Source organism: Rattus norvegicus, chromosome 11 (genome assembly GCF_021556685.1).
Source record: "Rattus norvegicus strain SHRSP/BbbUtx chromosome 11, alternate assembly SHRSP_T2T, whole genome shotgun sequence".
NCBI lineage: Eukaryota > Metazoa > Chordata > Mammalia > Rodentia > Muridae > Rattus > Rattus norvegicus.
In genome coordinates, this window is record NC_141544.1 from 62,213,308 (window position 1) to 62,240,834 (window position 27,527).

The 27,527-nt window shown below is 38.6% G+C and overlaps 1 protein-coding gene across 8 annotated transcripts in view; it reads left to right on the forward strand.

Moving 5' to 3' along the window:
• The window catches only part of Alcam (activated leukocyte cell adhesion molecule), a 201,793-nt gene that overhangs the window by 166,382 nt on the left and 7,884 nt on the right, over positions 1–27,527 (forward strand). The window contains exons 1-9 of one of the 8 annotated variants that reach the window (XM_087576960.1): positions 1,755–1,887; positions 3,528–3,655; positions 5,518–5,650; positions 10,293–10,405; positions 12,873–13,008; positions 13,116–13,249; positions 16,315–16,447; positions 18,253–18,291; positions 18,590–18,707. In XM_087576960.1, the coding sequence (XP_087433086.1) occupies positions 3,641–3,655; positions 5,518–5,650; positions 10,293–10,405; positions 12,873–13,008; positions 13,116–13,249; positions 16,315–16,447; positions 18,253–18,291; positions 18,590–18,707 (821 nt within the window). In that variant the 5' untranslated portion in view covers positions 1,755–1,887; positions 3,528–3,640. Of the gene's footprint in view, positions 1–1,754; positions 1,993–3,527; positions 3,656–5,517; positions 5,651–10,292; positions 10,406–12,872; positions 13,009–13,115; positions 13,254–16,314; positions 16,448–18,252; positions 18,292–18,589; positions 18,708–27,527 lie in introns of those variants that run through there. The other 7 variants (XM_087576961.1, XM_087576962.1, XM_087576963.1 and 4 more) reach the window with 7 other exon arrangements.

A 27,527-nucleotide genomic window follows, 5' to 3' on the forward strand; every position in this document is an offset into this window, starting at 1 on the left:
GTGAATACTAAGACTTGTGAAATTTGGTTTCAGAAGGAACTAGTGTGCATGTGATTGCCAGGAAGACAGACAGGCTGGTGGATGAATCTTCGGATGCATGAGATTGACACAGAAATGCCACAGGCATGTGGGGAGAGTATTTGGCAAGAGAAAGCCAACAATGACACTATTGAACCTCTTGATGATAATACAACATAGCACATTTAAGGAGGTTACTCTTCCAGCTGAGAATCAAGACACTTACATCAGAAGGAATTTGTCAGTGTGATGTTGCAAGTGACAAATGTCACAGGAACAGAAGGGCCATTCCTGAAAGGTCAGGTGTCCAAAGACAGTGATTCGGAGACTCTTGAAAATATTAGTGGAATATGAAGGATTGGCTAGAACAGATATTACTGGACGTCACTCAAGTACAACAACCCAGTGGATGTAAAGAGATGCTTCACAGTGAATTTGTTGTAAAAAAAAAATAACATTGTAATATTACTAATTATGGGAAAGCAGTGCAGTAGAGGGACTTCAGAGAAGAGCAAGAGCTAACTGATAGAAGAAGACACTCAAGAAAGATGGATGGGAGAACTCAACCTGAGCGGGCCTCAGTGATACACTAGTCCTCCTCCACTCCAGTCTCTGTGTTCATCTGACTTCTGCCCCGGTACTGACTTCACCCAGCCGTCCCTGTTTCCAGTGTTTTGGGCAACAATTGACGAAATGGAATTCACTACTGTTTACCTCTCTCTGCTCACCATAAACAAACTGTCCATGAAGCTGCCACCGGAAATCTCTGTCTACACCCACAGCTGTGGCATTCCTGCTGTGACTGACCTTCACTGACACCTCAGAATGCTCAGGTTCATCGCCCTGCTTCTGGCTGCTGCTTTCTCTGAGTCTGTGTCAGCCACCACCATGCACTGGATGTCGACCTTCATCTCCGCAGGATACACACTTCATACCTGTCTATTGTTCACATTCCTCTGGGAGAATACAATTCCCATCCCTTTCCACGCATTCTCCATGCCTTGCCTTTATCATGTAGCAAGCCCCTACTTATTCTTTAAAACACAGCTCTGGAAGGAATTAATTCCTTAGGCTCCTCTTAAGCTCACACATCTGTTTTATTCTTCCTGTGATACGTAATGTAATAGTGTGAATTGTTACCAACTATCAAGTCTTTACCTAGGTGGAAGGACAAGTGAACGAATAGGTAGAAGAAAATTAATAGACTATATTGGCAGGGATTCATGTAAAGTGGGAAAACACAACCATCTCACTTGATGTAAATTCCAGATACCCATGTATACTAAAGGAGTATTCCTTTTAAATGTTTATGTGTAGGAAAAGTATGAAGGAATCTGAATATCATTATAATAGTCAAATAATTGTCTTAGAAAACTAGTTTAAAGGAAATACTTATAGAATTATAGAAAACAAAAGGAAGGCACAGGGTGAGGGGGCAAATAAAATTGATGTCAGTGTCTTGGGTATAGGTTAATTGGGGCATAGCCTAGGAAAGTGCTAAGTGTGAATCAGTGGGGAGAATCAAATGTAAAATACACTAAAGCACAAACCACTGAGACTTGGTGCTAGAGTGGGCTAGAGGAGGCAAACCAGAAAGTCAGAGTGATGGAGAGAACGATGACTTATTACTGAGAAACAGAGTAAAACCCGAAGTCCGGAACAAGAGGACCACAAGTGTTCATCACTTTTGTTACATGTGACAGACTAGAATACTACCATAGAAATGCAAATATGTCACAATGATCCTGTGATGACACCTTAGCTCTTCACCTCTCTAGTGAAGAACAGATTGAAAAGCAGAGCAGAGAAGGAGAGTTGGAATCCAGGAGGAAGTGGCTTTGGCTCTCCTAGTTTCAGCCTTAATCAGAGGTGGGCCAGTGACACACTCTGGGAACGGCCACATTAAATTTCGAAAAGATTTAAATCTTTTTACAGAAAAGCGTATGATGGGTCCCATTGCTTCATACAATTAAGGTACACAAACAAATAATGGGAAGGAAAAAAGAAAGAGTAGGAAGAGGTGGTGATGGTGGTGGGGGACCCAGAAATGGCAGATTTCTGGGCTTGCCAAAAGCAAGCTTTATTCATTTCTTCAATTCCACAGGAGCCTGCTGGCTGGAGGACTATCACCAACCAATCCAGAAATAATACATTTTTAAAAAAAAAACTGTACAGTATGTGAGCCTCTAGGACATGGCAATGCCCAGATACCACACAGGGATCAGTGTCAAAGAGACAATGTACAACAATCGTTTTAAATTTTCCTCTGCCATTTAATTGTAAGAGGTACATAAATGGCTGCAAGAAATGGAGGGTGCTTCTAAAACCACAACTCGTCAGCTTCACTTTATTAGCTAATAATAAAATAGGCCTTTGTAGGTAGAGATTTTGCTCGCAAATTTGAAAACAGACAAATAACTCAGTCGCTGTTCATTTTTGTCTATCCTTCTGAATCAGTTTCAAAATGTATCCTTCATGGCATTGTCCTGCATGTAAAGCAGGCATGGACGTTATAGAAAGTCAAACGTTTGTAAAGCCATCACTACCTCCTTTTATGACCTGTTTACTAGATAATGTCCCAATGTGTAGAACATTTCATTCACTTGGCACTTGAGTGTTGGGTAGGAATGTGTATTTTTAAAATGCTCAATATCTCTATTTACTCTGCAAAAAAATAACCAAGGTATAATGTTGTTTCTAAAAGCAGGATAAAATGACAGCATATTTGTGATCCTGACGATTATATAGCAATTTCAGTCTCAATCCCTGTCCTCCTCTGTCTCTCTGTCTGCCTCTCTCTCTCTCTCTCTCTCTCTCTCTCTCTCTCTCTCTCTCTCTCCCCCTCCGTCCCTCCCTCTCTCTCTCTCTCTCTCTCTCTCTCTCTCTCTCTCTCTCTCTCTGTTTCTGTCTCTGTCTCTGTTTTTCTCTCTGTGACTCTGTCTCTGTGTCTCTGTCTCTCTCTGTCTCTCTCTGTCTCTGTCTCCCCCCCCCCAGTTATGTTTTACATATAGATATAGTCTCCTGCATGCCAAAAACACTGCTGGTATTGTTTAGCTCATGTCTCTTCATTCTATTTTTACTACTCTATAGTAAGAGTGCAATTCTATCCAGGAGCTTTAGTGGCTTTGCTACCTGATTTAGTCTTTCCCAGCTATAAGATTCATATAACACCATTCAATTTCCTTATAATGAAGTCACACGGTGAGATTGTTCTACTGGTCTTTTACACATAAAATAATTACAGTCATTGCCACCTCAGTTAAAGACATTTTGCTAAGAAGAAATTGATTTTTATGTAACACAGTTCTTTGTAGTTTGCTCTAACCAAGATTAGTACTTGGTATAGCAAGTGGCTATTAACTTCAATCCCTCCATAAAAAGATACATTTAAGTAATTACCATTACTAGCTTCTTGAGAAAATTGTGTATAATTTAGTCATTTACATTGTATGCACAGAGTAATTTGGTACTTGACAAAAATGGTTAACTTCTGCTTGTGACTCTTGCAGATCCTACAGAGCAGGTGACAATACAAGTACTGCCACCAAAAAATGCCATCAAAGAAGGGGACAACATCACCCTTCAGTGCTTGGGGAATGGCAACCCACCTCCTGAGGAGTTCATGTTTTACTTACCAGTGAGTGCTTAAGCATTAGTTGAACCTGACTACTATCATTTTGTCCTATTGTCTGGCTTCTAACTGACATTAACAGTTGTATGTACTTGGGAAGCTTAAGTGAGGAAAAAAAGTGTTATTCTTGGGAATGGAAAAAGAAAGAAAACACCACCTGTAGAATGGCCATTGAAGCCTCTGTGGCACCAATCCTCTGGGTTTTTCTCTCTCTCAATGTTTAGAGAATTCAGAGACAAAGAGGAAAAAGAGGCAACCACAGGAAACCATGATTGCAGAAGCTCAGGGTATAATCATCTAAATAAGACATAAAGTCTGCTCTGCAAAAGTAGATCCCTGTAAAAATCAAGAGATGCTCGCAAAGAACTGATGTGGATCCGCCCACAGGAGTCTCTGAGCATGCGCAGATCGTTTGAAGCTGTGTAGTTTAGCTTGCTTCATGGAATAATCATGTGGGCTCTTTATTACAGTATTTATCGTCATTGAAAGAAACGTTCTGCATGCAGGATACTTTGGGAAAGTCCTCTAAATATTTGCATTTTTAGTGATCAGGGATCTAACGGGAAGAGCAGCATCTCCACCATCCTCTTCCGGCTGGAGGGGGCGGAGCTCTAATGAACGATTGAATTTCGATTGAATTTCGATTGAATTTCCTTCAATCGTGGGAAAATTATGAATTTCCTGCTCACATGACTGCTAGTATTTCACAGTATCACCCAAGGTATTACTAAGAAGATATGTGTTAGAAAGAACTTCTTAAAAATATTGGCAGACAGCATTGTCCCCTGTTAAATGTACATACTAACATTTTCTTGTTTACAGTGAAAAGTTTTGAAATCGAGTTTTCACTTTGGACATCAGGGTTGACAGAGCGGAGCTCATGTTCTAGCATTAGATATCGTGTCTGCTGCTTTTCTTCGTTGTTCTTGGCATCTGTGTTTGCCTTCCTTCCTTCCTTTCTTTGAATCACTTTCCTCCTTCCGGCTTTTACTGCTTTGCCTTCTTCTCTTCTCTTCCTTCATTTCTGTCTATCACTGCTGTTTGGATATACGGCTGCCTTTCCCATCTGCTTGCTTGTTTTCTCTGTTCTCTCTCTCTCTCTCTCTCTCTCTCTCTCTCTCTCTCTCTTTCTGTCTCTCTGTCTCTGTCTCTGTCTCTGTCTCTCTCTCCCTTCCTCCCTCTCCCCAACCCTCCCCCTCCCTTTATCTCTCTTGTTCTCTCTTTCTGTCTCCCCATCTCTGACTCTCTCTATCTCTAGCTCTTTTTCTCTCTCTCTTCTTTTACTCTTTCCATCTCTCTCCTTCCTTCCCTCTACCTCATACTTGGAGTGACACTAGGGCTTTGCACATGTCAGGCAAGCTCTCTGCCATTAATCTACAACCCCATTCCATGGTCACTATATAGCCTTACTATACAGCTTAGGCTGACCTTGAACTCACTATGCCACCCAGCCTTCCTAAAACATGCAATCCTCCTGCTTTCCAATCCTGAGTGCCGCAAGTCTAGGCATGTATCCCAAGACCAAATTCATGTTTTCTTTTATAATTTCTCAAGTCTTTTTGTCAATGTAGATAAGACAGCAGAAAAAATGATAATGGATATCTTAAATACCCCCTTTAAAATTCTAACTCTATACTCTCAGAAAACGGATGTCATCAACACAATATGAAATATCTCTTTAAAATCAGTTCCAAAATATGAATTGTTTCTCAAAGCTTTGCTGAACAGGTTTTAATTGTTCATGTCTTATCTGAAATTTGGTTGCCTTTTTCTCATAGCTGAGAAAATGGCATCTTTCCTCAAGAATTGTAAGCGTTCTCATTGTAGCTACCAAGCGTAACCATCTGACATTTTGCCTCCATCTAAAGGGGCAGGCTGAAGGCATAAGAAGCTCAAACACTTACACACTGACAGACGTGAGACGCAATGCCACCGGGGACTACAAATGTTCTCTCATCGACCAAAGAAACATGGCAGCTTCAACAACCATCACTGTTCACTGTAAGTCACCTCCTCCATGGCTTCAACAGCCATCACAGTTCATGTAAGTCACCTCCTGGAGACCTGCTTTACCTCAATGGCCTTTAATAATATAACCTGGCTAACTCTTCTAAGCACTCTGTTAAAACCGTCAGAAAAAGTTCTGAGCTTTCTTGCAGGTAACCACTAGAGTGGGAACTGCCAACTTGTAATTGGTTAAAGAAAAAAAAAAAAAAACCTTTTCCTCTAAATGTCTTCAGTCAACTGTAGCACTAAGTAATTTTCGTATGAACCTTAAATAACTCATTATATATTTAAATATATGTATACAGAATATATAAATATATGTATGTATAATATACATAATTTATTTTATGCAGTTCTGGAAATGGAGCCCAGGGCTTTGTACATGCTAAGCAAGCCTTCTGTCACTGAGCTGTGCCCTCAGGCTCTTTTTATATAGTGTTGATATTAACAGGATTTGCATTTTACCACAAAGAATTTAGAGTATATATCTCATTTTTAAATAACAGAATAATATTAGCAGTCATTTCAGGCAACACGGAGTTACTATAGATTCAGCACTAGAAGACAAAGTGGAGGTGACTACAGGCCATTTATTAGCTGAGTTTACCCTATGTGAATTGAAGGAAAGAGAACTCTTCAAAATCGCCTTGAGTGACACCTTTTGTTAAATTTTAATCTTCTTGAAGGACTCCAGGGACTCCAAAATTATATTTAGTCTCTAAGAATATGATGGGAAAGCAGGAATGATCTATTAGGAACAGCCATGTAGGGGGCTGGAGATATGGCTTAGGGGTTAAGAGCACTTATTGTTCTTGTAGATGACCCAGGTTCAATTCCCAGCACCCATATAGTGAGTCACAACTACCTGTAACTCTAGTCCCAGAGAATCCAACTCTCTTCTGACATCAGAGAGCACCAAGGGCACACATATTACATACACATACATGCAGGCAAACCTCTCCTCCACACAAAACAATGAAATAGAGCAATCTACCAAACAGAAAAAGAATAGCCCGGAACCTTGATTAATTTGCAAATCACGAAAGCTCATAGTATTAATATATCATATGCTTCTTAAAAGTAATGATTTATTTTTTTATTGCCATGACCCCCTGGAAAGAATAGAATTCATACATTGCTTTGGATAACTGTGAGACTTATTTGGGGCTGTAGGCTGAATGAACCCTTCACACAACAGTGCAGTCAGAAAGATTTCTCCTAGAAATGAGCGGTTGTAATCCAGCAGAACAGGAGGTGGTCGTTTTGTTTTGTTTTTTTAGTTAAATGAGATTGAACAGTAGTGAAGCAAAGACATTGAAGGTCATCAAAGAGAATGCCCTGCATGTTTGGTAAAGGTTTCTCTGCAGCACAGGGGCTCTGAGGAACTGAAACATCTGTAAGCTTTAAGCAAGGGACCTGAGCTAACCATCTTGACTATGTCCCCTGAAGACAAACACCAAGCAGTTGTCCAAACTTATCACCAGAGAGCAATATGGAGGACAGGGAGCTCCCATACAATTGGAGTGAAATTTGATTAGACAGAAGAGAAGAAGGAAGCAAGACCAGAAAGCATTCAAGGAAACTGCTCTAAGCACATGGTGCTGTGTTGTCTATCTCAAACTTTGGAAAATATGTAGGCATGGAAGCAAAATTTGGAAGGAGACACAGGAGGGCACAGTGAGCAAGAATGCGACCAGATGGTTGCTTTTGATTGATGTTCAACATGTACCCTGGGGAGCCCTGTGGGAACAGTGAAGTGTTGAAAACTGTTAACAGCCAAGCCGATTTGTTGTCTCTTCTGCCCTCCTGCTCATGGGTTTGACTGTGTCTGCCATCCGGAGCTCATTAGTGCGAAAACAATGATGTCTACATAGAACAATAGTGCTATTTTTCCCTTCTGGGGACCAGTTAGTCCTGGGGCCATTTATCTAACCCTGTTCTAAGAAGGAAAGCAAAGGAATACACACAACAAATACAAATGTCTGTGAATAGTCCTCTGATATCCTGTCCATCATATCTTGAGGCTAATTACCAATATTCCAGATCCTTAGACATGTGCTTGTGTTTAAGAGATGTTGAGTACACAGGCTCTAAAGAGGGGAGAGCTATCATGCATATGGTGGTAGAACATGCAGGGATGGCTAGACCACACATTCCAAGGAAGAAGACTTGGTGGCAACTACATCAAACTTCAATGATAAAAAGTAACAGGAAATAAATCAAAGAAAGTACTGGGAAAGGTAATTTAGTTCTGGTGCATTGCATTAGATTCCAATGTATTCTGGTTTTGACAGACTGACTATAACTTTAAGTTCTAAGGCCTGAATATCGATCTCCTTATGAGCTAATGAATTCTAATATTCATCATCATTTTATTCTCCATTAAATGCATGAAAACTATATCTTGCCCATTTTTGGCTCCTTGTTTTACAAAAGCTCCTTGTTTTCCTCATAAAAATTAGGCAAAGTGTAGGTTGGTCGAAAAGCTGCATCAGTGCATACACAGGGATGCAGAACAGACCTCGCAATGTGCCCATATTCCTACAGATCCTGAGTCACTGTTGAAACAGCTTCTGTCCCATCTTACAGACAAATTCTTCATTATAGCCTTTAGAGTCCATCTTTATCCTTTATAGACTTGAGTCTTTTCACTGACAGGTTCTAGACTCCATGAGTAAAGGCTCCTAAGTTTCCTTTTTTTCTTTTTTTTTTTTTTACAATTTTCATACAAATGTAATAAACATACACGTTCTAACAAAACAACTTTTTCTACAAGATGCTTCACTGCTAATATTAGTGTAAACTAGAAAGTATACTTAAATCACTCCTTTAATAATCGTGTCTCCTCTGAGCCTTGATATGTCAGGTCTTGTGGCTGTATCAGAGAAAATCAGTTCATAGCCTTTACTCTCATGATGGATACTGCTCAACAGCAAAGACAACTACTGAGACTAACACTGATGGGTTCAGCAAACGCCTCTGTCAGTCCTCAGCCTACTGCACAATTGTGAGAACTTGGATTCCAATCCCCAGCAACCAAGGAAAAAGGCATGCATAGATAGAAGTCTGTAACCCCAGAGCTGGAGAGGGTGGGTAGGGAAAATGAGACACAGCCAGATCTCTGAAGTTCATTGGCCAGCCAGTATAGAGAAAAATGGTAAGTCTCTGGCACATAAGTACAGACAATTTTAGGAGGCTTGATGCCGCAGCATAGGGGGATGCTAGAGTAGTGAGGCAGGAGTGGGAGGAGCACCCTCATACAGGCAAAGGGGAGCGGGGAGAAGAGTATAGGATGGGGGTTTGTGGAGAATGATGTAGGAAGCCAGCAGATATTGACACCTGGCTTCCATATGTTCCTACACACAAGTCCACACGCATACACACTTATGTGTGCACATCCATATATCATACATATTTATTTTTGAAAATGACACAGAAAATGATGGGCAAGCTGCAACCAAATCATGAAAGAGACAAAAAGCACAAAAATCTTTGTAGTCTTGACTTAATTCTATAGCTTGATATACATTCTATGAGTTAAGATAGCAGTACCGAATGATGCAACATTGAACAGCCTGATGATCACTCTCATTTTTTTGTTGTTTTTTATTTTGACCATGTGGAAAAGTTGACCTTAGATCCCCACCTACCAAAGCACTTAGCTGTCAGGAGGCTATGACACTATTGTGTCTATTATACAAAGCCTTTCTGCTTTGAAACTCAGCTTGATTCTGTTCTCTTTACTCCTTTAGTTTTTGCTAATGGAATTACTTAAGACGTTAACAAGTAATTAGTGATCTCTGGATGTGTAATCAGTTTGATACCAGGTTCTGAATTCATGGGCGATGGACTGTGGTAGAGTGCATGGACCTGCACACTATAGTGTCAAGTCAGCGCTCGTGTACAGAGCTTCCATTCGTGCCTAGAACATGGTTGCCCTATGACATTATTTGTTCCATTGAATTGCATTCTCTTCCTACAAGAAATATTATAAGTTTACATTTTAAAAGTCATTTTTTTACCTGAAAGGCTGTACATCCTTAGACATATTTATCCTATGTAATTTTAAAAATTATCTGTTGAAAGTATACCCAATAATTGGTCTTATTCAAAATTTCAACTGCACAGAAAATGGAATAGCACTTCAGAAATAATTCAACTATTTGTCAATTTCCTCTGAAGAAACATCTACACTATCTGATACTTTTTCCATTTGTCACCTGCTGTCTAAATATGTGTGATTTTCTACTGCTATGTCTTATCAACTCTTTTTTTATAATATTTATCTACTCATTTTTATTTCCTTCTTGAAGTGAACTGGTATGTTTTTCTTAAGGCGATACTTCCCAAAGAAATATTTATATCCACCCCAAACATCGTTATGGTAACAGAAAATCAATGTGAAATCAATTAGATCGACCACATGCTTGTCCAAGCTGACATCAATGCTACCTTGTAAGGCTAAGCTGAATCTTCTCCAATCTAGTTTCTTTACTCATATAAGTCAATTCTAATATTTCAGGTATAGATGAAAAATGTGGTTTTGGTTTTTATTCCATTTTTTCACATCCAAAATATTATTACTGTCTTGCTTTCTAGCAGTTTTCATTTCAAACATTTTTTTCCTGCCTCACAGACTTGGATTTATCCTTAAACCCAAGTGGGGAAGTGACCAAGCAGATCGGTGATACCCTGCCTGTGTCTTGCACAATATCTGCAAGTAGGAATGCAACTGTGGTGTGGATGAAGGTAAGTCCAGGTCTTCCACTGCTGTCCTGCTCCTTAGCATGCGTTCTTGAAGCATACTTTTGTATTTTGTTTCACACCTTAATATGTATATTTCAGCTTGGTTCGTATGCCCTCATCCATGTGCCCTTTCACTCCTCTCCTCTCTAGCATTTGTCAAATCACAGTAATTTGTAGAGGCATTCAGTCACACCATGGTGTTGTTAATAGATGGGCTGTGGCACAGCGTGGTGCGTTGCTTTATGAGTAAAGCATATTTTGAAGAGGGATCCACACACGCACATGCACACACAAGCACAGACAATTAAATCCTTTAAGAACAAACCTTATAGAGTTGATTTTAGCTGATATTTTTTGACATCCTGGCTGTAGTATCTCTGTGGAAAATGTAGCTGTGGATTATTTTTCCCATCATTTATAATGATATCAGACCAGATCGATCAGAAAACTCACAAGTATGATAGAGGCTCAAGCCCATGCCTTCTTCCGCTTTGGAAGTTTTGTCACTAAAAGATATTTCTTTGTAATTGTGAGGTCTTTGATGCTAGAAAGATCCTTTCACTTCTAGCCCTTAAGAAACAACTAGAACATTCTAAAGTCTTGTTTGGGGTCCCCTGTGTAAGCTCATGTAGTCACAAAACTCTAAAATAAAGAGTGTGACTTGAGGCCCAATATTTCTTTCTTAGAATGAGAAAGGAGGATATATAGTTGGCGTTTTGAGTCCATCTTATCCTTAAAGCAGAAGTTTCTGACCATGAAATCACCATTTACATCATTGGCTACTGTTTCCCAACATTCAGAGTATAAAACTGTCAGGAGCAGCTAACCAGAGAAAATCTGAGAAAATAAATCTATATGTCATTTGACACAGGAGTTCAAATTATCTATATAATAATCATGAAGAAATTTCTTACTAAGACTTCTGGGCAAATTGTTGTTGTATAATGCAATATACTACAAATAAAACTATAAACACCCAGTCTTTGTCTCAGTTTTTGTCTCTCTGTCTTTCCCACTCCTTCCCTTCCCCGCCTGTCCTCTCTTTTCCTCTCTGAAGCCAGGTCTCACTATGTAGCACTCACTAGCCTCAATCTAGCTATGTAGACTGGGCTGGCCTCCAGCTTCTGAGTTCTGGAATTGAATCTGTCACTACCACATGCAGCATCCTCTCACTCTTCGAGCATTTTCCTTTACTTTCTCTTGGTTACAACCTTGCCACAAATGTTCTTCTCCCAAATGATTACAACATCGCTCTTCATCACCCTTAGTTAATATGTATACTATGTATGATAATTAACAAATAGGTAAATGATTTATAAGCAAATAGAGCAGTCAATGACTGTACAAAACACAACGGTGTTCTATTTGAGAAATAAGTCTGCTACAGTAAACATGCAATGCAGTCCCTGTTATTGGTTGATCCCTAATGTCGGTACTGCTAAGGAACGGTCCTACTCAACACTTGTCGATGAGGAAGCAGACAAAAGATAATCCGAGATCCAAAGACCTACAATCTCAGAATTCTGGTCATATTAGCTGCTTTTTAATTTGATATCCTGGAAATACGATTATCTTCTGATGATGTCAAATAACTTTCTAATATAGATATAATTTCCCTTTCTTTCTTGAAATTGAAGTAGTAAGACTTTCTTACTGATTGCGTTTTTTCCTAATGTTCTTGTGATTTTATAATGAAACTCCAGTGTTGACAGCCATCCAGCTAAACTAAGTGTTGAGCATTTCGCCCAGCACTGTTTCTGTTTCATGCTTATGGGACAGTGTTAACACAGTAGTAGGAACTGACAATTAAGACTTTTGCTCAATGTAAATCTATTGTACTACTCATTAGTTAACCCTCAAAACAATTGGATGCAGTAAAAAGAAGACCTCATCCTCCATATAAAGGAAAATATGAACTTGTTCCAAATTACCAACACTAGGATAGGGGTCTATGAACTATAGCTCTACATTGTCTGACTCGAAAGGTTCTTAAGACCCACAGAATAACCTTAGGCTTAATTATTATAGAACACATACAGCTAAAGTCACAATTGTGAGGTGAGGTGGCATAACTAGTTTAGAAAGAACTCACCTTCATTCAACACATGAGGACCTTGAATAAATCCCCAGCACCCTCCAGATTCTACAAGGAGTGTCTGAAACCCCAGTCTTGGGATCCAGACACAGATTTTGGTTCAGTGAAAGATCCCATCACAAGGCAATAATGGGGCAGGAGATAGAAGGAAACCCCAGATGACCTACACTGGTCTCCATGCTACACTCATGCACAGGTGTGCTCAACCAGACATGCAGGCGCATGTACCTCACACATATACTACACACACACACACACACACACACACACACACACACACACACACACACACAATGTCATACACAGTAATTAAACTGTAATAAATAAAATATTGTTGTACCCCCCCTGAAGTAATGGTGCTATGTGTTTCACCAGGATAACATCAGGCTCCGATCTAGTCCATCCTTTTCTAGTCTTCATTATCAGGATGCTGGGAACTATGTCTGTGAAACTGCTCTTCAGGAGGTTGAGGGACTGAAGAAAAGGGAGTCGCTGACCCTCATCGTAGAAGGTAGTGAAATGAAATGATTTAGCAGTAATTATTTTGCTCTTCAAAATTTGATATCGGGTTGCTTTTAATATTCCAAAAGTAAGATTCTAATTGTAATAATATTTCAGGAAAACCTCAAATCAAAATGACAAAGAAAACTGATCCCAGTGGACTGTCTAAGACTATAATCTGCCATGTGGAAGGGTTTCCAAAGCCAGCTATACAGTGGACCATTACCGGCAGTGGAAGCGTCATAAACCAAGCAAGTATTTTAATTTTTGTTCTGAGCTAAGTTGAGTTTTCTTTAGATACTTGAAATGTAGGTAGGTTTGGTTGGAATGTAGAATATAAAATACTGAATATCGAACATAGAATATGCAACAAAAGCTCAGAGAAAGTGCTTGCCGACATCATCATTTTTTCTGAAGGAGATCATTCCTCAAATAAAATATTTCAATCCGAGACCCATGGAAAACTTTTTTAGAATACTGTGTTGTGGTATCTTCTTTTAAAAGAATTAAACTTGGGTGATTCTCCATGGTCATCAATTTCTGAGACACAAGTAATTAAATCATTTATATGTATACTTTTCTGAACCACAAACTTGGACATCAAAATATAAGTTGATGCCCTGACTTTGCCTGTTTACTGTTTAAAGGCTATTCCATATTGAACCTGGGCCCTATTTCTAGTAACCAGCATAGTCACTGCTTGGAAATACATGCTCTAGTCTACTTGTCACAGGGCTAGGACCAGAAGAAGGCTGCCCCAAGTGTAGCATCTTGGTTATACCCTCCTGGACAATAGAGGACATCAATTTAAACTTAATATCTGTAGTCTTGGTAAGGTACTTTGGATGCCACAAATTATTGCAGCTTATCAATGCTATGAATATTTCATTCTTAATACAAAGTCAGACACACGGAGAAAAATATAGACAAAGAAAGAACAGTTGTTTGCTAAGATTTCAGACCATTAATCCCTCTAATCAATGTTTGGTGTACTAATATAACGTTAAATGTTCTTTCTGAAGTGGTCCTCATGTCTCCTTCAATTGTTAGAACCAGTTGAAGAGTCATAGACATAGAACCAGTTCGTAGACATAGACTCTCCATTTAATGTTTTAGCAGTCACCTTTTAAGCAAAAAGAAGCAAGTTAAATTTAAGTTTTACAACATGTTCCTCTGTGGAAACATGAACCACTAGTTCAGCTCATATAACATCATTTGCTAAGCATGAGTGAGGGATCTGGGCTCTTGCCTGGGACTCATACAAATACATTTGCATATGTTAAAGCAATGGGACTCCTCAGCGTAGTCCGCTCCCACTTGAAGCCAATGACTTATGACTGGGTTAAATACACTAAAGACACACTGGTAAAAAGCCCATGCCCCGGAGCACAGAGAGGCAAGAAGGCCGTCAAACATGAGAAGATGCATGCTTCCTTATTTGGAATAAAGTCTTGACTTGCTGACAATGTGCAGAAATACTTTTTAGCACCAAATGCTAAAAGTGAAATGCTAAATGATTATAAAAGTTACTTTCCTACACTACTTTTTTTTACTCTCGCTAGTTTAGTGGTAAGTGTGATTGATAAGAACCGGTAGTTCCTGGAAAGTATACTTTTAAAAAGTATGCATATATCTGATAAATGAGTGAATGAATGAATGAATGAATGAATATAAAAATGTAAACCTGATGAATGAATGAATATAAAAATATAAATCTGATGAATGAATGAATGAATGAATATAAAAATGTAAGAACGTGCTAGAAGTAAGCAAGTATATTTTGTAAAGACTGAAGTAGCAAGCCAAAAGACTCAGGGAATACAGCAGGTGCATGCATCCACAGGATAGAAATAATAACGCTATTCTTCATTGTCACAGAGAAGGTTTGAGTCTGGCCTGAGGGACAATGTGTTATTTTCCTTGTTCTAGGTCTGAGCTGGTTCATTCATAGTGTTTTATTTGTTCCCCCCTCCAAGGTATGATGAACCTGGTAGTTTACAGCCATGAGGTAGCTCCCAGGAATAGAGGCTACTGCACACTTATCCTCAAGACACATACAGTACAGTTAAAAACAAAGCCACGACAGAAAAACAGATGATACAGTCAAAATAAGTGACCAAGGAAAGGGTATGAAGGCATACTTGCTTGAGTTGCATTGTGTTGGTGTCTAATCCTAAGAATGACCGAACTACATTGTTTCCTTTTTAATGTTTTAAAAATATTTTCAAAACTTTTCAGGCAATATGTGCACTCCTTTTTTTTTATTTTTCCTTCTTTTATTGAAAACTATGTTCATGCAATATGTTCTAACTACAGTTCTACAGTTTCCCTACTCCCATGTCCACTGAAATCATACCCTTTCTTTCTCTCATTTGAAAACAAACAAGCATTAAAAAGAAATAAAGTAAGATTAAAAACAAACTGGAATATGGGAAAGAAAAGGCACAAGAAACACATAAATACATACATTCTCACCTCAAAGGTCCCATAGAAATACAAAATTGGAAACCATAATATATATGTGAAAAGTCTGTTAAGTAAAAAACAAAAGAACCTCAAAAAATGGGATACAAATCTAAACAGGAAATTCTTGAGAGATCAGACAGAAATAGCTGAGAAGCACTTAAGGAAATGTTCCTAGTAAGGAAATACAAATCAAAACTGTTGCATTGTTTCTTACATTTGAGTGTATCACATCCAGAAACAGCCCGATTTGTACCTCAGAAAAACCAAAGCACTTAAGCCATCATTGAAAGATCCACCTTTTTTATTGACAAAGAAAAAGTCTAAGAGAAACAAATAGTTTTATTTATCAAAAAACAAATCCTATATATATTGCACTTGGATGTAACATCTTATGATTAAGAGATATGAGATAAGAGAATAGATGCCCTCTGTAAAGAATTGATATAAGAGGATAGATGTCTACCCTCCCTCAAAAAAAAAAAAAAAAAAAAACCACTGACCTCATTCACAAACACATTCGAAGGGAACAAGATTAATAATATGCTTAGGAACAAGTATCATGAAAAATTTAACTGACACTGAGCATCTATGGAAGTGGGGGGAGGGAGGCTGATTGCTGTGTTAAAATTCCCCAAAGAATCATAGACAGAGAGATGCTATCATTGCTTTATTAATCTCATTTCTGCCCACTATAAAGCTGTAGATGACCTGGACGGTCCTTATCTATGGATTCCACACTCCCTTAAAAACAGACCGTAGGACATCGCACTGGCCCATGGCATCTGCCACTATTCTTTCCCAGACTCAAAGTGCATCTCCATCTCTAAACTCTTCTCCTTTCTTCTTCCAGACAGAGGAGTCTCCTTATATTAATGGCAGGTATTATAGTAAAATTATCATTTCCCCTGAGGAGAATGTTACATTAACTTGCACAGCAGAAAACCAACTGGAGAGAACAGTAAACTCCCTGAATGTCTCTGCGAGTGAGTATTTCATTTCTGGCATTAAAACCGTAAGAAAATTTGAAGTTATTCTTCATTAGCTTAACATCTTCAGCTCCATCTCCCTGTACTGCATCATGGTAAGTTTCACGCTTTTGTTTGGCATTTTTGGTATCATCGCCATGAGGTTCTGTTTTCTTTTTTCCTGGTTTCCATTTTTCTACTACCCTTGTCTTCACAGTTTAAGTCACTTCATATATTAGGACTCAGACACTTTTCCCAGGATAGGATGAGAAAATAAGAAACCAGTTGCCCGTACTTAATCCACACTAAGGAACCAGAGTCAGAGAATTCCATGATTATTTTAAAATAATCTTGTAAAAGGTATACAATCAATAAATTTTTAGTTTCCCCATTAGTTTGCATTACAGTTTGTTATATCTTTATCCTACCCCTATTGTATACAGAAATGCCACAAATTAGGCCAATTAACAAATTGGTAGCAAAAATGTTACAAGAATTAATACAAATCAGGTTGTAAAGTTTCCCTTCTCTCATTGATTTTGAATCATAATGAAAATAGGTGAAATCATCTTAGAGAAAATTGAAGTATCTGTCAATATTGAAATCCTAGCTTATATATTTTTCAGAGAGAGAGAAAACATTTTGAAAACCATGATTTATTGGAAAATTAGATACCATTTTCAGGCCCGTTACTATTCCCATTGCTATGTTACCATGGCAACGTTAAACCAGGACTGACCTAGAGTAAGGTTCACTTTTACACAGGATGTTAGCTGACCTGCTGCCAAATGTTTATTTCTTGACCAGTTGGAATCCTTACATTGGTATGTTTCGAATGTAATAGCTAGGAATTTATAGGACAAAACATTTTCAAAAGATAATGGTCCCTCACATTCCTACTGGAATATAAAGGCCCAGTGGATGAGCTGGAGAGAAGAACTAAACAAAATTAACTTTAAAATACAATCATTGACTTCTCACAATGCAATTCACTGGGTATTGATTTGCACTACCTAGAGAGAACCCAGCCTTATTCTTTTGTTTTAACGGAACTTTTTTTTTAAACACTAACCTGTTAAATGAGATAGTTCAGCTTTCTCAATATGTAAAGCAGTCATCTTCAAACTTTGTCCTATCTGAGCACTTAAGATGAGGAATGTAGGAGTGAATTGTAATCTAACACCACGGAGAATTCTGATGCATTTCTAGGCACGCTAAAGAATATTTATGTAATTTAACTATAATCCAGGAGTGCACTGAATTTTAATGAAACCTAAAACCACAGCACAATCAGCAACCTGGAAGTCTGGCAAATATCATATAGGGGATGATGTAATCCCCAAAGTACCCTACATATAACCTCAACCCCAACTCCTGATTTGAGGACGTCATTACTAGCCCTTTACACCAACAAATGGAAATGAATTCTCCTAAATAGGGGCAGAGAAAGTCGAGCACAGATGAGAAACACAGTATTATAGATTTAACAGGGGCCTCTTGTTCCTCCCAAAAAGGAATTCTAGTGAAAGACACAGACAGTAGGGAATTAATATAGATTTTAGATAAATACTGCAGCTTATTGGTTATAAATTTTCTCTAGCACATTAAAATATGTGTATTCTTAACTCTTGTCCTTAAGATTAATTCCTCTGTACGAACATTGTAGGGAAATTTTTGCTCTATGAAGTGTGATTTTTCTTTACCCTTAGCTCTAGAATAGCTGTTTTATCTAAGTATTATTACATCATACTATAATGGTAAAGGTGTCTTTCATTTATCAACAGATTTTGTTTTTAATTTCATATTAACATTTTTCATTTCAGTAAGTATTCCAGAACACGATGAGGCAGACGATATAAGTGGTAGGTACTATGCCACAGACTCTCCTTCCTTGACTATCAGCTCAAGACTTACGAAGTGTCCTTGTCTGAGTGACTTTCTTAGCTGTCCAAAAATTTGACTTGAATTTCAATACCAAATGAGACAAGATAGTCAAAATTCTAAAAAATAAACTTTACCCTTCAAAAAAATCACAAGTTTGCATGTAAACCACAGTAGTGATCCTTAGCTGTCATTAACAATCTGTCAACACAACACCAACTTCCTTTTAAACTCCGTAGCACTGGCTATAGCTACACGGACTTTTCTTCTTTGTCGTAGATGAAAACAGAGAAAAGGTGAATGACCAGGCCAAACTAATTGTGGGCATTGTGGTTGGTCTCCTCCTCGCCGCCCTCGTCGCCGGTGTCGTCTACTGGCTGTACATGAAGAAATCGAAGTAAGTTGTACAGAAAGGTTCTTGCTCTTCACAGCCTCTGACCTGAACCAAACCAGCATGCGGAGTGTGCTTGCCCCTGCTGTGGGCAATTTCTAGACTAATATGGACACATCACCAAATGGAGCACACCACATTTTCTTTTACTTCATAGAGAGTGCAGGACCAACCATCAAGGATGTGGCCTGGACTGTGCTCATGTCTCCTTAGCATTGTTAAGTCAACGTTCTGAGACCAGTTATTTTTGTTGTTGTTGTTTTCTACCTAGGTAATTTTTTTAAAGCACATATGACCTAAATGTAAAACATTTTAAAGTTTTTGTTTGAAGTTCATAAAGATTAGTTCAAAGAAGGTCCATAGTCCGGGGCCTGTGACTGAGGTGTGCCTGAACTGGCCAGAAATAAAATTGCCACTGAACTGAGGAGATCATCTATGTTCTAGTTAAATGACTTTATCCCATGTAAGAACCTAATTAAGAGGTGGAAAAAAATCATTACTTTGGCCCTAATGAAAACATTGATTAGATAAAATACTACAAATGCCTTTAAAACACTTTACATAAGGATAGATTAAAAATTATTAGAATCATAAAGTACGGCATGCAGGATGGGCCTTTAAGGTCTTCTAACAGGGCTTATAGTAAGTATCTGGTGAAGTTAATGATGATTACTGGTAAGTACATGTCAAGATTTAGAAGTACATTATTTCTGTAAGACAGACACATCCTCCTCATTAGGCTGATGACATTGTATGTGAGTTCACAGTGACTACATTGCCAACAGAAGGGAAAAATGGAATGTGGAATTTTGTATTACTACTTATTTTGGTTTTGGTTTGATTTGGTTTAGTTTACTTGTGTGTTTGGCTTGCCTTTTGGAACTTTGAAAGTCCCATTGGTGACTCTAGGACACAATCCTGGATTCAGATAAGGACTCTAAAATTACCTCTTCTAAGTGAATAAACTACACAGATATTCCACAACAGAATATCTGTAGCTCGTACCAATCTGGAACTTATTTTTTTTTATGCTTTATTATGTCTGAATTAATCTGTCTAAAAATATCAAGACATACATCTTAGTAAAAGAGATGAAGTGAACTCAAACCTACATAATCTTAATCTCACCCCTTAACTGTGCGAGCTCCAGAGCTGAGTGGAGTTTGTGGCAGGGAGACACAGCTGGGAAAGGTGGTATGTTGGTTAGACTTTCTCAGAGAATGGAATGTGTGTTCAGACATGGGTGGGATGGAAGGCAGGAAGTATGTAAGAGGGAATGAGGGAGGAAGGGGGAAGAGGCAGGGTGGAGAATTACCTTACATGGTCGTTGAAGCTGCAGTCTCCAGATCTTTAAGCCAGAACCTGGAGGTGCATGAGAATAGGTGTCCAGCTCGAGCCTCTGTCCAAAAGGCTGAGGCCTAGGAAAACCGATGGGATAAGTTTCAATCTAGACCCAATGGGATGGAGAGTGGGAAGGGTCAGAGTTTCAGCCTGAGCCTAGAGAGTAGAACAAGTTCCAAAGTAAGTGCTGGGGCTGGAGGTGGTCCTGCTCCCCTACTAAGCCTTCCCATTCTCTTGGTACCTTTAACGGTTGGATGACAAACAGACATAAGAGAAAACAATCAGCTTTACCAGGTCTACTGATAACTATGTTCATCACATCTAGAAACACCCAGTGACACAATAGAATACAGTATGACAAATGTCTGGATATGACATAGCCCAATCAAGTTGATATATAAAGTTAGCCATTACAGTTGATGATGGATATTATATATGAACATTTAGCGTCCAAATATACCAATAGAGTTACAGGTAGGGAACCTATGGAAAATCTAAAGAGGAGTGCTTATACCATGTGAGAAGAAATGCAAAATTGCCATGAAGTAGTATTCTAATACAGCAATATAGTAATCTTATACTAATTCTCCCTGTATTTGCAAAAGTTTCTTTATGATCAAAAATACATCCCAACTCATAAATGCATGATGAGAAACACATCTGAAAGCCTAGGATCTAGGTTTCATTCTTTCTTCTAGGACTTCCTATTTTAAAAATGACACAAAAGTCTCTGTATCAGAAAAACAAGCTGAGACATGGACTTTGGACCTCTGCATTAGGGGTAAATGAATTCCAAGTCCTAAGAGAACCATCAACATCTTAATCATACTCTGTTAATGGCTAGTTTCTCATCAGACATCAAATATTCTATAACTAAAAGGAATGTATCCTTGTGTTACATTAACTCTTACCATATGGCAACCACAAATTCAAATCACAGATTAAAAAAAAATGCTGGACACTTTCTTTAATACTGTCATTAATTCAAGCTTCCAGCACTCCCTTTAAGTTAAGGTCCAGCCTTGACTACTACTTAACTGAAAAGTGTAACAAATTTGATAGACTTAATATCATCGGTAATCATAATAACAGAAGCTCTCATCTTATATAACAAAGAGACTTTTCTGAAAAAATGTGTGGGATGCTTCAGATTTCTAAACGCTTTCAATCCCTTGCCTGATCCTCTGGAATAAGCTGACATTCATGCAATATGAGTGAGTGTTGAGCCCCTTTAGATACTGGCAGAGGAAGTGCAGACTCAACGTGAGAGATTTCAGTTCAGTCTCTAAGACCAGCGTTTTGCAATGCACTTAGCAAAGCAGTGGAGGTTTAGCAACATCTGAGGGATGTTCTTTGAATCAGTTACGGTAAACATCATTGGAAAGATAAGGGAAAAAATTATTACCAAGTGGGTTTAAAGAGAACATTCGTTTATATATTCATATGCTTCTATAAATTCATATGCATGCTGTGGCCTCAGTAGTACTGCTTTTCGATTAAGATGCCTCATCGGACTTTGCCTTTGTACATTTAGCATCGTGCCACAGGAAGGAACATGCCACACAATCGGGGTTGGCATGGCCTCTCCATTTGCATTAAAAGACAGGGTCATCCAACTTTGGCCTTTTCTTTTTTTCTACTTACAATTTGGCAAGCATCCAGAAGGAAAAAGAAAAAAAAAAAAAAGAAAGTGTCCCGTTATTCCTTCCAACCATAAATTATAAATCATAAAGGAAAAGGGAAATGGGGTGAAGAGGATATGGTGGCCTGTCTTCTTAATTACAGCGCCATTGACCACTAAGTGCGGAACCAGGGCTCCTCTCTTAATATCGTTCTGACCCCAAAGCCCTCAGTGGGAAGGGCTCACGTCAAAACAGAGCATTTATATTTTTAAAAGATCACAGTGTGTTTGTGAGGAAAACTATAACTACCTGACCCTGTCATGAGTAACCTTGGATCCGTGTGTATTTGGAAGAAATTGAAGTTATTAATATCTCACAAACTCAATTTCTACCTCTGTAGCAAGAAAGAAATAGGTGCCTTTTAGTATTTGTAGTGTGTAAACTTATAAATGAAGCTCTCAGAGAAAAGCAAATCATTGTTGTTTTCGTTATCTTTTCCAAGGTGAGGAAAGCATATCTCTCCCTGCCGTGAACCAGGCTGTTTTCTCTCTCAGTATCAGAACAGTTAACAGACACAGAGTCATGCTGTGGAGTGCAATAGGATCTTCTTGTTTTCATGGAGACTCAGGGTTATTATCTTCATTTTTATCCTTCAATATTCTGCTCGCTGTAAGGTCCAAGTAGTCACTGTTAGCTGAAATGGAAAGGCTATTCCTGATGTTTCCTTTTTACTTTTTTTTTTAAAGCAGAGGATATACACATTCCTTATTTTCGTGAGGAATTTCTCAGAACAGTCTCAAAGTCTAGGGACAGCAATCTGACAGTGATAGCCATAAACCCACTGTTTGTTCTCTAAGTCAAGAAATTGCTGCCCCCTCTCAGCTGGGATTAGAGCTCTCTCCTCCACGTCTGGTTTTTCATTAAGGTTGACCCAAGAGCAAACTCATTCTGCTGACAGTTGTGACCAGGGAAGAGGGGAAAATAAGTATCATCTTGGCTATGCCCCTAATCACCTGCACAGGAGTCAATGGTCAGTCTGCTGGCAGCAGCAATTTTCCAATGCCGAGGTGCCTGTCCTGAAACTCACAGCTTTGGCACCTTTATGTGGTATATTTTAGGCATAGCATAAAATATAAATCACAGGATTTAACCCTGCGGTCAGGAAGAGTTAAGACTTCTTCTCTCTTTAAGAGGGTTTTGCGTGGATTGGATACATGCATGCCTATTTTTGAAAACTATAAAACCTATTGAATCGTTTCAGTATGATGTATTTTGTTATACAAATATAAAATTCTAGGGTTATTTATTTATTTTAATGATACCTCCCAGCATTAGGCTGTATTTGTTGGCTTTACATGCTCAAGAACCTCTTTTCAGTTTCCCACTCCCCCACCCCCACTAAATTATTGCTAAAATAAAGCCACCCATAGAGGGAAGCACACATTACCTCTCTACCTTCTTTCCTAGAACTCTAAAACCAAGTAATCACTTAATGATATCATTGGTAAGAGCTTCTTGAGAGGTTCTTAAAATCACATCCTCAGATTCTTCACAGCACTGCATTTTCAGATGTGAAATGAGATGTGGATTTAGACTGGTCTGCCTAATAGTCATGTGGCCTTTGGCTACAGCTCTGTGACATGAGTTGTTGGGCTCTGTTCTTCAACTAGACATTTCTCGTGTTGGAACCGCACACCATCCCTGTGTGCTGTTTCTTTCCTCTGTTATAGAGAACGAGATCGTTTAGCACCAGGACCAAAGCTACTTGGGTAGGAAGGCATTCATTTGGCTTACATTTCCAAGTCACTGTTTATCATCAAAGGAAGTCAGGACCTGAACCAAACAGGGCAGGAACCTAGAGCTTGGAGCTGATGCAGAGGCAATGGAGGGGAACTGCTTACTGGCTTGCCCCAGACCCCACAGCCTTGGTTTGGCACCACCCACAGTGGGCTTTGTCCTCCCATATCAATCGCTAATTAAGAAAATAGCATTAAAACCAGCTCTAACAATGTGTTCAGTGATCCAAGGAAGGAACGTGGGGTCAGCTATGGTGTAAAGCAGTCACACAGTCACACACACTTGGTGGATGAAGCATGCTCCAATGGGCAAATGCCAACCATTTTACATATATACATACATACACATACTCACATTTCATGGATGGAGCGAAACTCTAACTACTGTGCATACATGCTCCTATATACATTTGGCGTATGGATGTATGGAGCAAAGTTGCAACAGGCTCCAACAACTTTATTTTTTATTCTCTTAACCTTTTTATAGCATCCACAACAATGTTCTCTGGAAGAAAACGGTTATCTCATACCACAAGTTACATATTCTCTAAAAAACAATCACAAAAGCATACTCTTCAAAAAAAGATTAACTCATTACATGAAAGGAAACTACAACAGGATTATTGATTGTGTAATCCTCCTTTGAAACTCATACCTAAGTAAACATTTCCCGTCTAGCTTTCTCTCCACAAATTCATCCTAACCCCAGAGCAACAATTCTTTTGTCACTGATTAACAAAGTTTAAGCAAGCCAAGTCTATAGTAGCAAGTTTTTTCCTATGCTTACCTGACAACAATTTGTATTTACCAAGAAAAAGATAATCAATCTTACATCCTAGTTTTGAAGTTTTGTTCAGCTAGACTGAACACCCATTCTCTATGCTGTGCTCAGAATTACTTTCTTTGTTCACGGCCATGCCTTTTCACGGTGCACACCAAAGCCTGTGACCACATCCCTAGATCACACAATCCAGAAACTCAGAACCTACCTAGAATGAAACCTTTCCTTTGATCATTAACTTGCCGCAAGCCTACGTCTCTCTTCCTAGTACAATTATGTAACCACGATGCATGGAAGCTCACCGACCTTCTCCTCTAACCTGTGCAGCCCCTACTGTTCTACAAAGGAGGGAGCACTTTCTGCTCTTAGTTCTAACTTTATTATATGTTTCTGGCAAAACAACTTAAACCATCTCCTTAAATTTTCTATCAATTACCCCCATCTTCCTAAAACTATTTAAATCAAATCAGGAGTTCTGTAAAATCATTAATTCACCTAGACAATATTATTTTTATGAAAGTTTGTTTTCATATTTATCTGCAGGAAAATTGTCCAAGAGTGGGCTATCTCCAGTAAGCTCACCAACCCAATGCAGACCCTTCTGCATGGCATCCACCACAACAGGTTTGCCTGTAGCCATATTTCTCAGTTGAGGTTTCCTTCATCAGATGACTTTATCTGTGTCAAGATGGCGTAAAACTAGCCAGGACACCAAGGAAGCTCATGCTTCCCCTCTCTGCCTCACACGTTACACTTCATGGTGTAAGCTAGAATTTCTTTCCACTCCCATCTTCATTTATTAAGATTCCTTGATTTCCAGCCTCATGTATAGCAGAGGATGGCCTTGTCAGACATCAATAGAAGGAGAGGCCCTTGGTCCTGGGAAGGCTCAATGCCCCAGTGTAGGGAAATGCCAGGGCAGGGAGGGGGGAGTGGGTGGCTGGGTGGGTGGGTGGGTGGAAGAGCACGCTCATAAAAGCAGGGGAAGGGAGGATGGGATAGGGAATTCCAGAGGGGAAACCAGGAAGGGGAATAATATTTGAAATGTAAATAAATATATATCAAAAGTTCTATGATTTAAATTTTCTCTTACAACCAAAGTTACCAAAAAGTTATTGATAAAAAAATATTTAATACAAGAAGTGATCATAATTTATAGATTAATCCATTTATAAAGGACAAGTGCTTTAGAAGTGTTTTGTCCTTCAAATCAGTTAATACATACTTTACTAAAGGGAGTGACTTAAAAAAAATCTTACCTTTGTTTGTTGGAAATGAAGATATAACCCATGTAATTCTTTCCAATCTCTAGAATCTTTCCAAGATTAAAAGATACATATTTCAAAAATTCCACCTAATGAAAAAAAAAAGGCCATGCATTTGGAAGAGACCAAGGAGAGACATACAGAAATTTTGTAGGGAGGAAGAGAAAAAGGAAATGATATAATTATATTATAAACTCAAAAATAAAATAAAAATTGTTTAAGAGAGAAGTTCTCACTAAAGTGTGTGCAAACCTTACCTGTACACGTGCACTCAAGGGTGTCCTCCTTCCTTTCTTCCCACTCCTCCCACGCCACCATCAGCCTATCTGACAGTAGTAGAGCTTAGCAGGGTAGCACACCTGAACAGCACTGTGTAGAGAGTCTAGATCCAAGTCTGATTCCTGTCTTTGCTACTTACCAGCAATGTAACTGCAGACAGGCTTACTGATTTCCTTGTAAAAATGGAATGTATTGAGAATAAACAGTGTCGTTCTTGTGAAGCACTTGACCTTGGAGGTAGCGGTGACAGTGTCAGCAAGTGGCACTAAGACACGAAGTCCTTGCTGTTAACTTCTATCTCTTTACTCTTCTTTATTGGTTTGTTTCCTGTTCATTTATAAATTTTAAAGCCACCGGCCTCAAGCTGACCAACACATATTCCATAAATACACTTCAAGTTTTGTGTTATATGTGGCAGTCTCTTTTCCCTTACGTCACACAAGGATGACTCCAACTGCTTTTGTCTGGGATTGGCACACTGAAGAAAACCCAGAATCGTCCCGAGGACTGTAACTTCCCTCCAGAAAATCACTTCACCACTCTCATCTTGGTGCCTCTTTCTTTTCTTTCATATTTTATGATTTCACATAATGTGCAATGAATTTCCGGGCAACTGTTACCACCTATAAAGTAAACAGGATGGAAATTAAAATCCCATCAGCTTTTTTATTGTACCTTTCCCGGTTCCTTCGATTTCACTCTTTTCATGCATAGATAGTTCTTCACTTTCCATGCTATTTAGATTTAACATGCTCTTTTTTCCCTAAGTGTGTGAAATAAAAATAGAGGACAAGGATTTTTTTTAAAGCTTTTGTGTTTTATACCACAGCATTTAAAGCACCAATATCACATGGAGTAAGGTACCACCTACTATTTAAGTGTTTTGTTTTTAATTTGTATTTATTTAAATATACAGGTATTTTGTTTATGCAGGTATATGTGTATCGTGTGTGTGCCTGGTCCTCATACAGTTCAGAAGATGGTGTGAGACTGGAGTTATGGATGGTTGTGAGTCACCATGTGGGTTTTGGAAATTAAATCCAGGTCTTCTGCAAGAGCTGGCAGTGGTCCTAACTGCCTACCCATCACCCCAGCCCACCACTGTGCTACGTACATTCCGTACATAGCAGTATGTCATGTTTTTCTACTTATTAGGTTTAAAATATTTTTTAAATCCCTCAGTGCATTCTTTGTGATCACATGACTAGCGGTCTATTGAATCCCACATATTAGTCATATAACTTTGGTTACTGTTGGTAACACTGTCTGCTCCTGTAAGCATTTTGGTATGAACTAGATTAGGATTTGTTTGTATTCAAATGATTCCTGAGAGCACTTGAAACAAAAGTGCGTTTGTGATGGATGGGTGAAGTCTTCTGGAATGATCAGGGTCAAGTGAAAAATAACCATTTAAATCATCTTAGTCCTTTATGTGTCTTCCAATATATGAAATTATATGCTGCGTAATGTGAAAAATTTGCAAGCATGTGCTTTCCTGTTTCCATTACATATTTTTGTAATGATATTTACATATTTTGTAATGGTATTTTAGGGTATTACTTATGTCAACATATTTATAATCGTCACAATCTTTGATATAATTTTTTGCTCCAACATTTTTTTTTCTTTTGTTGTCATTAGAGTAGGATCTCATTGTGTAGCACAGGCTGATCTTGGTCTAGTGCACTTCTGCCCCAGAATCTCTATTTCTGAGATCAAAGCTGTGTTCCACCATGTCCAGT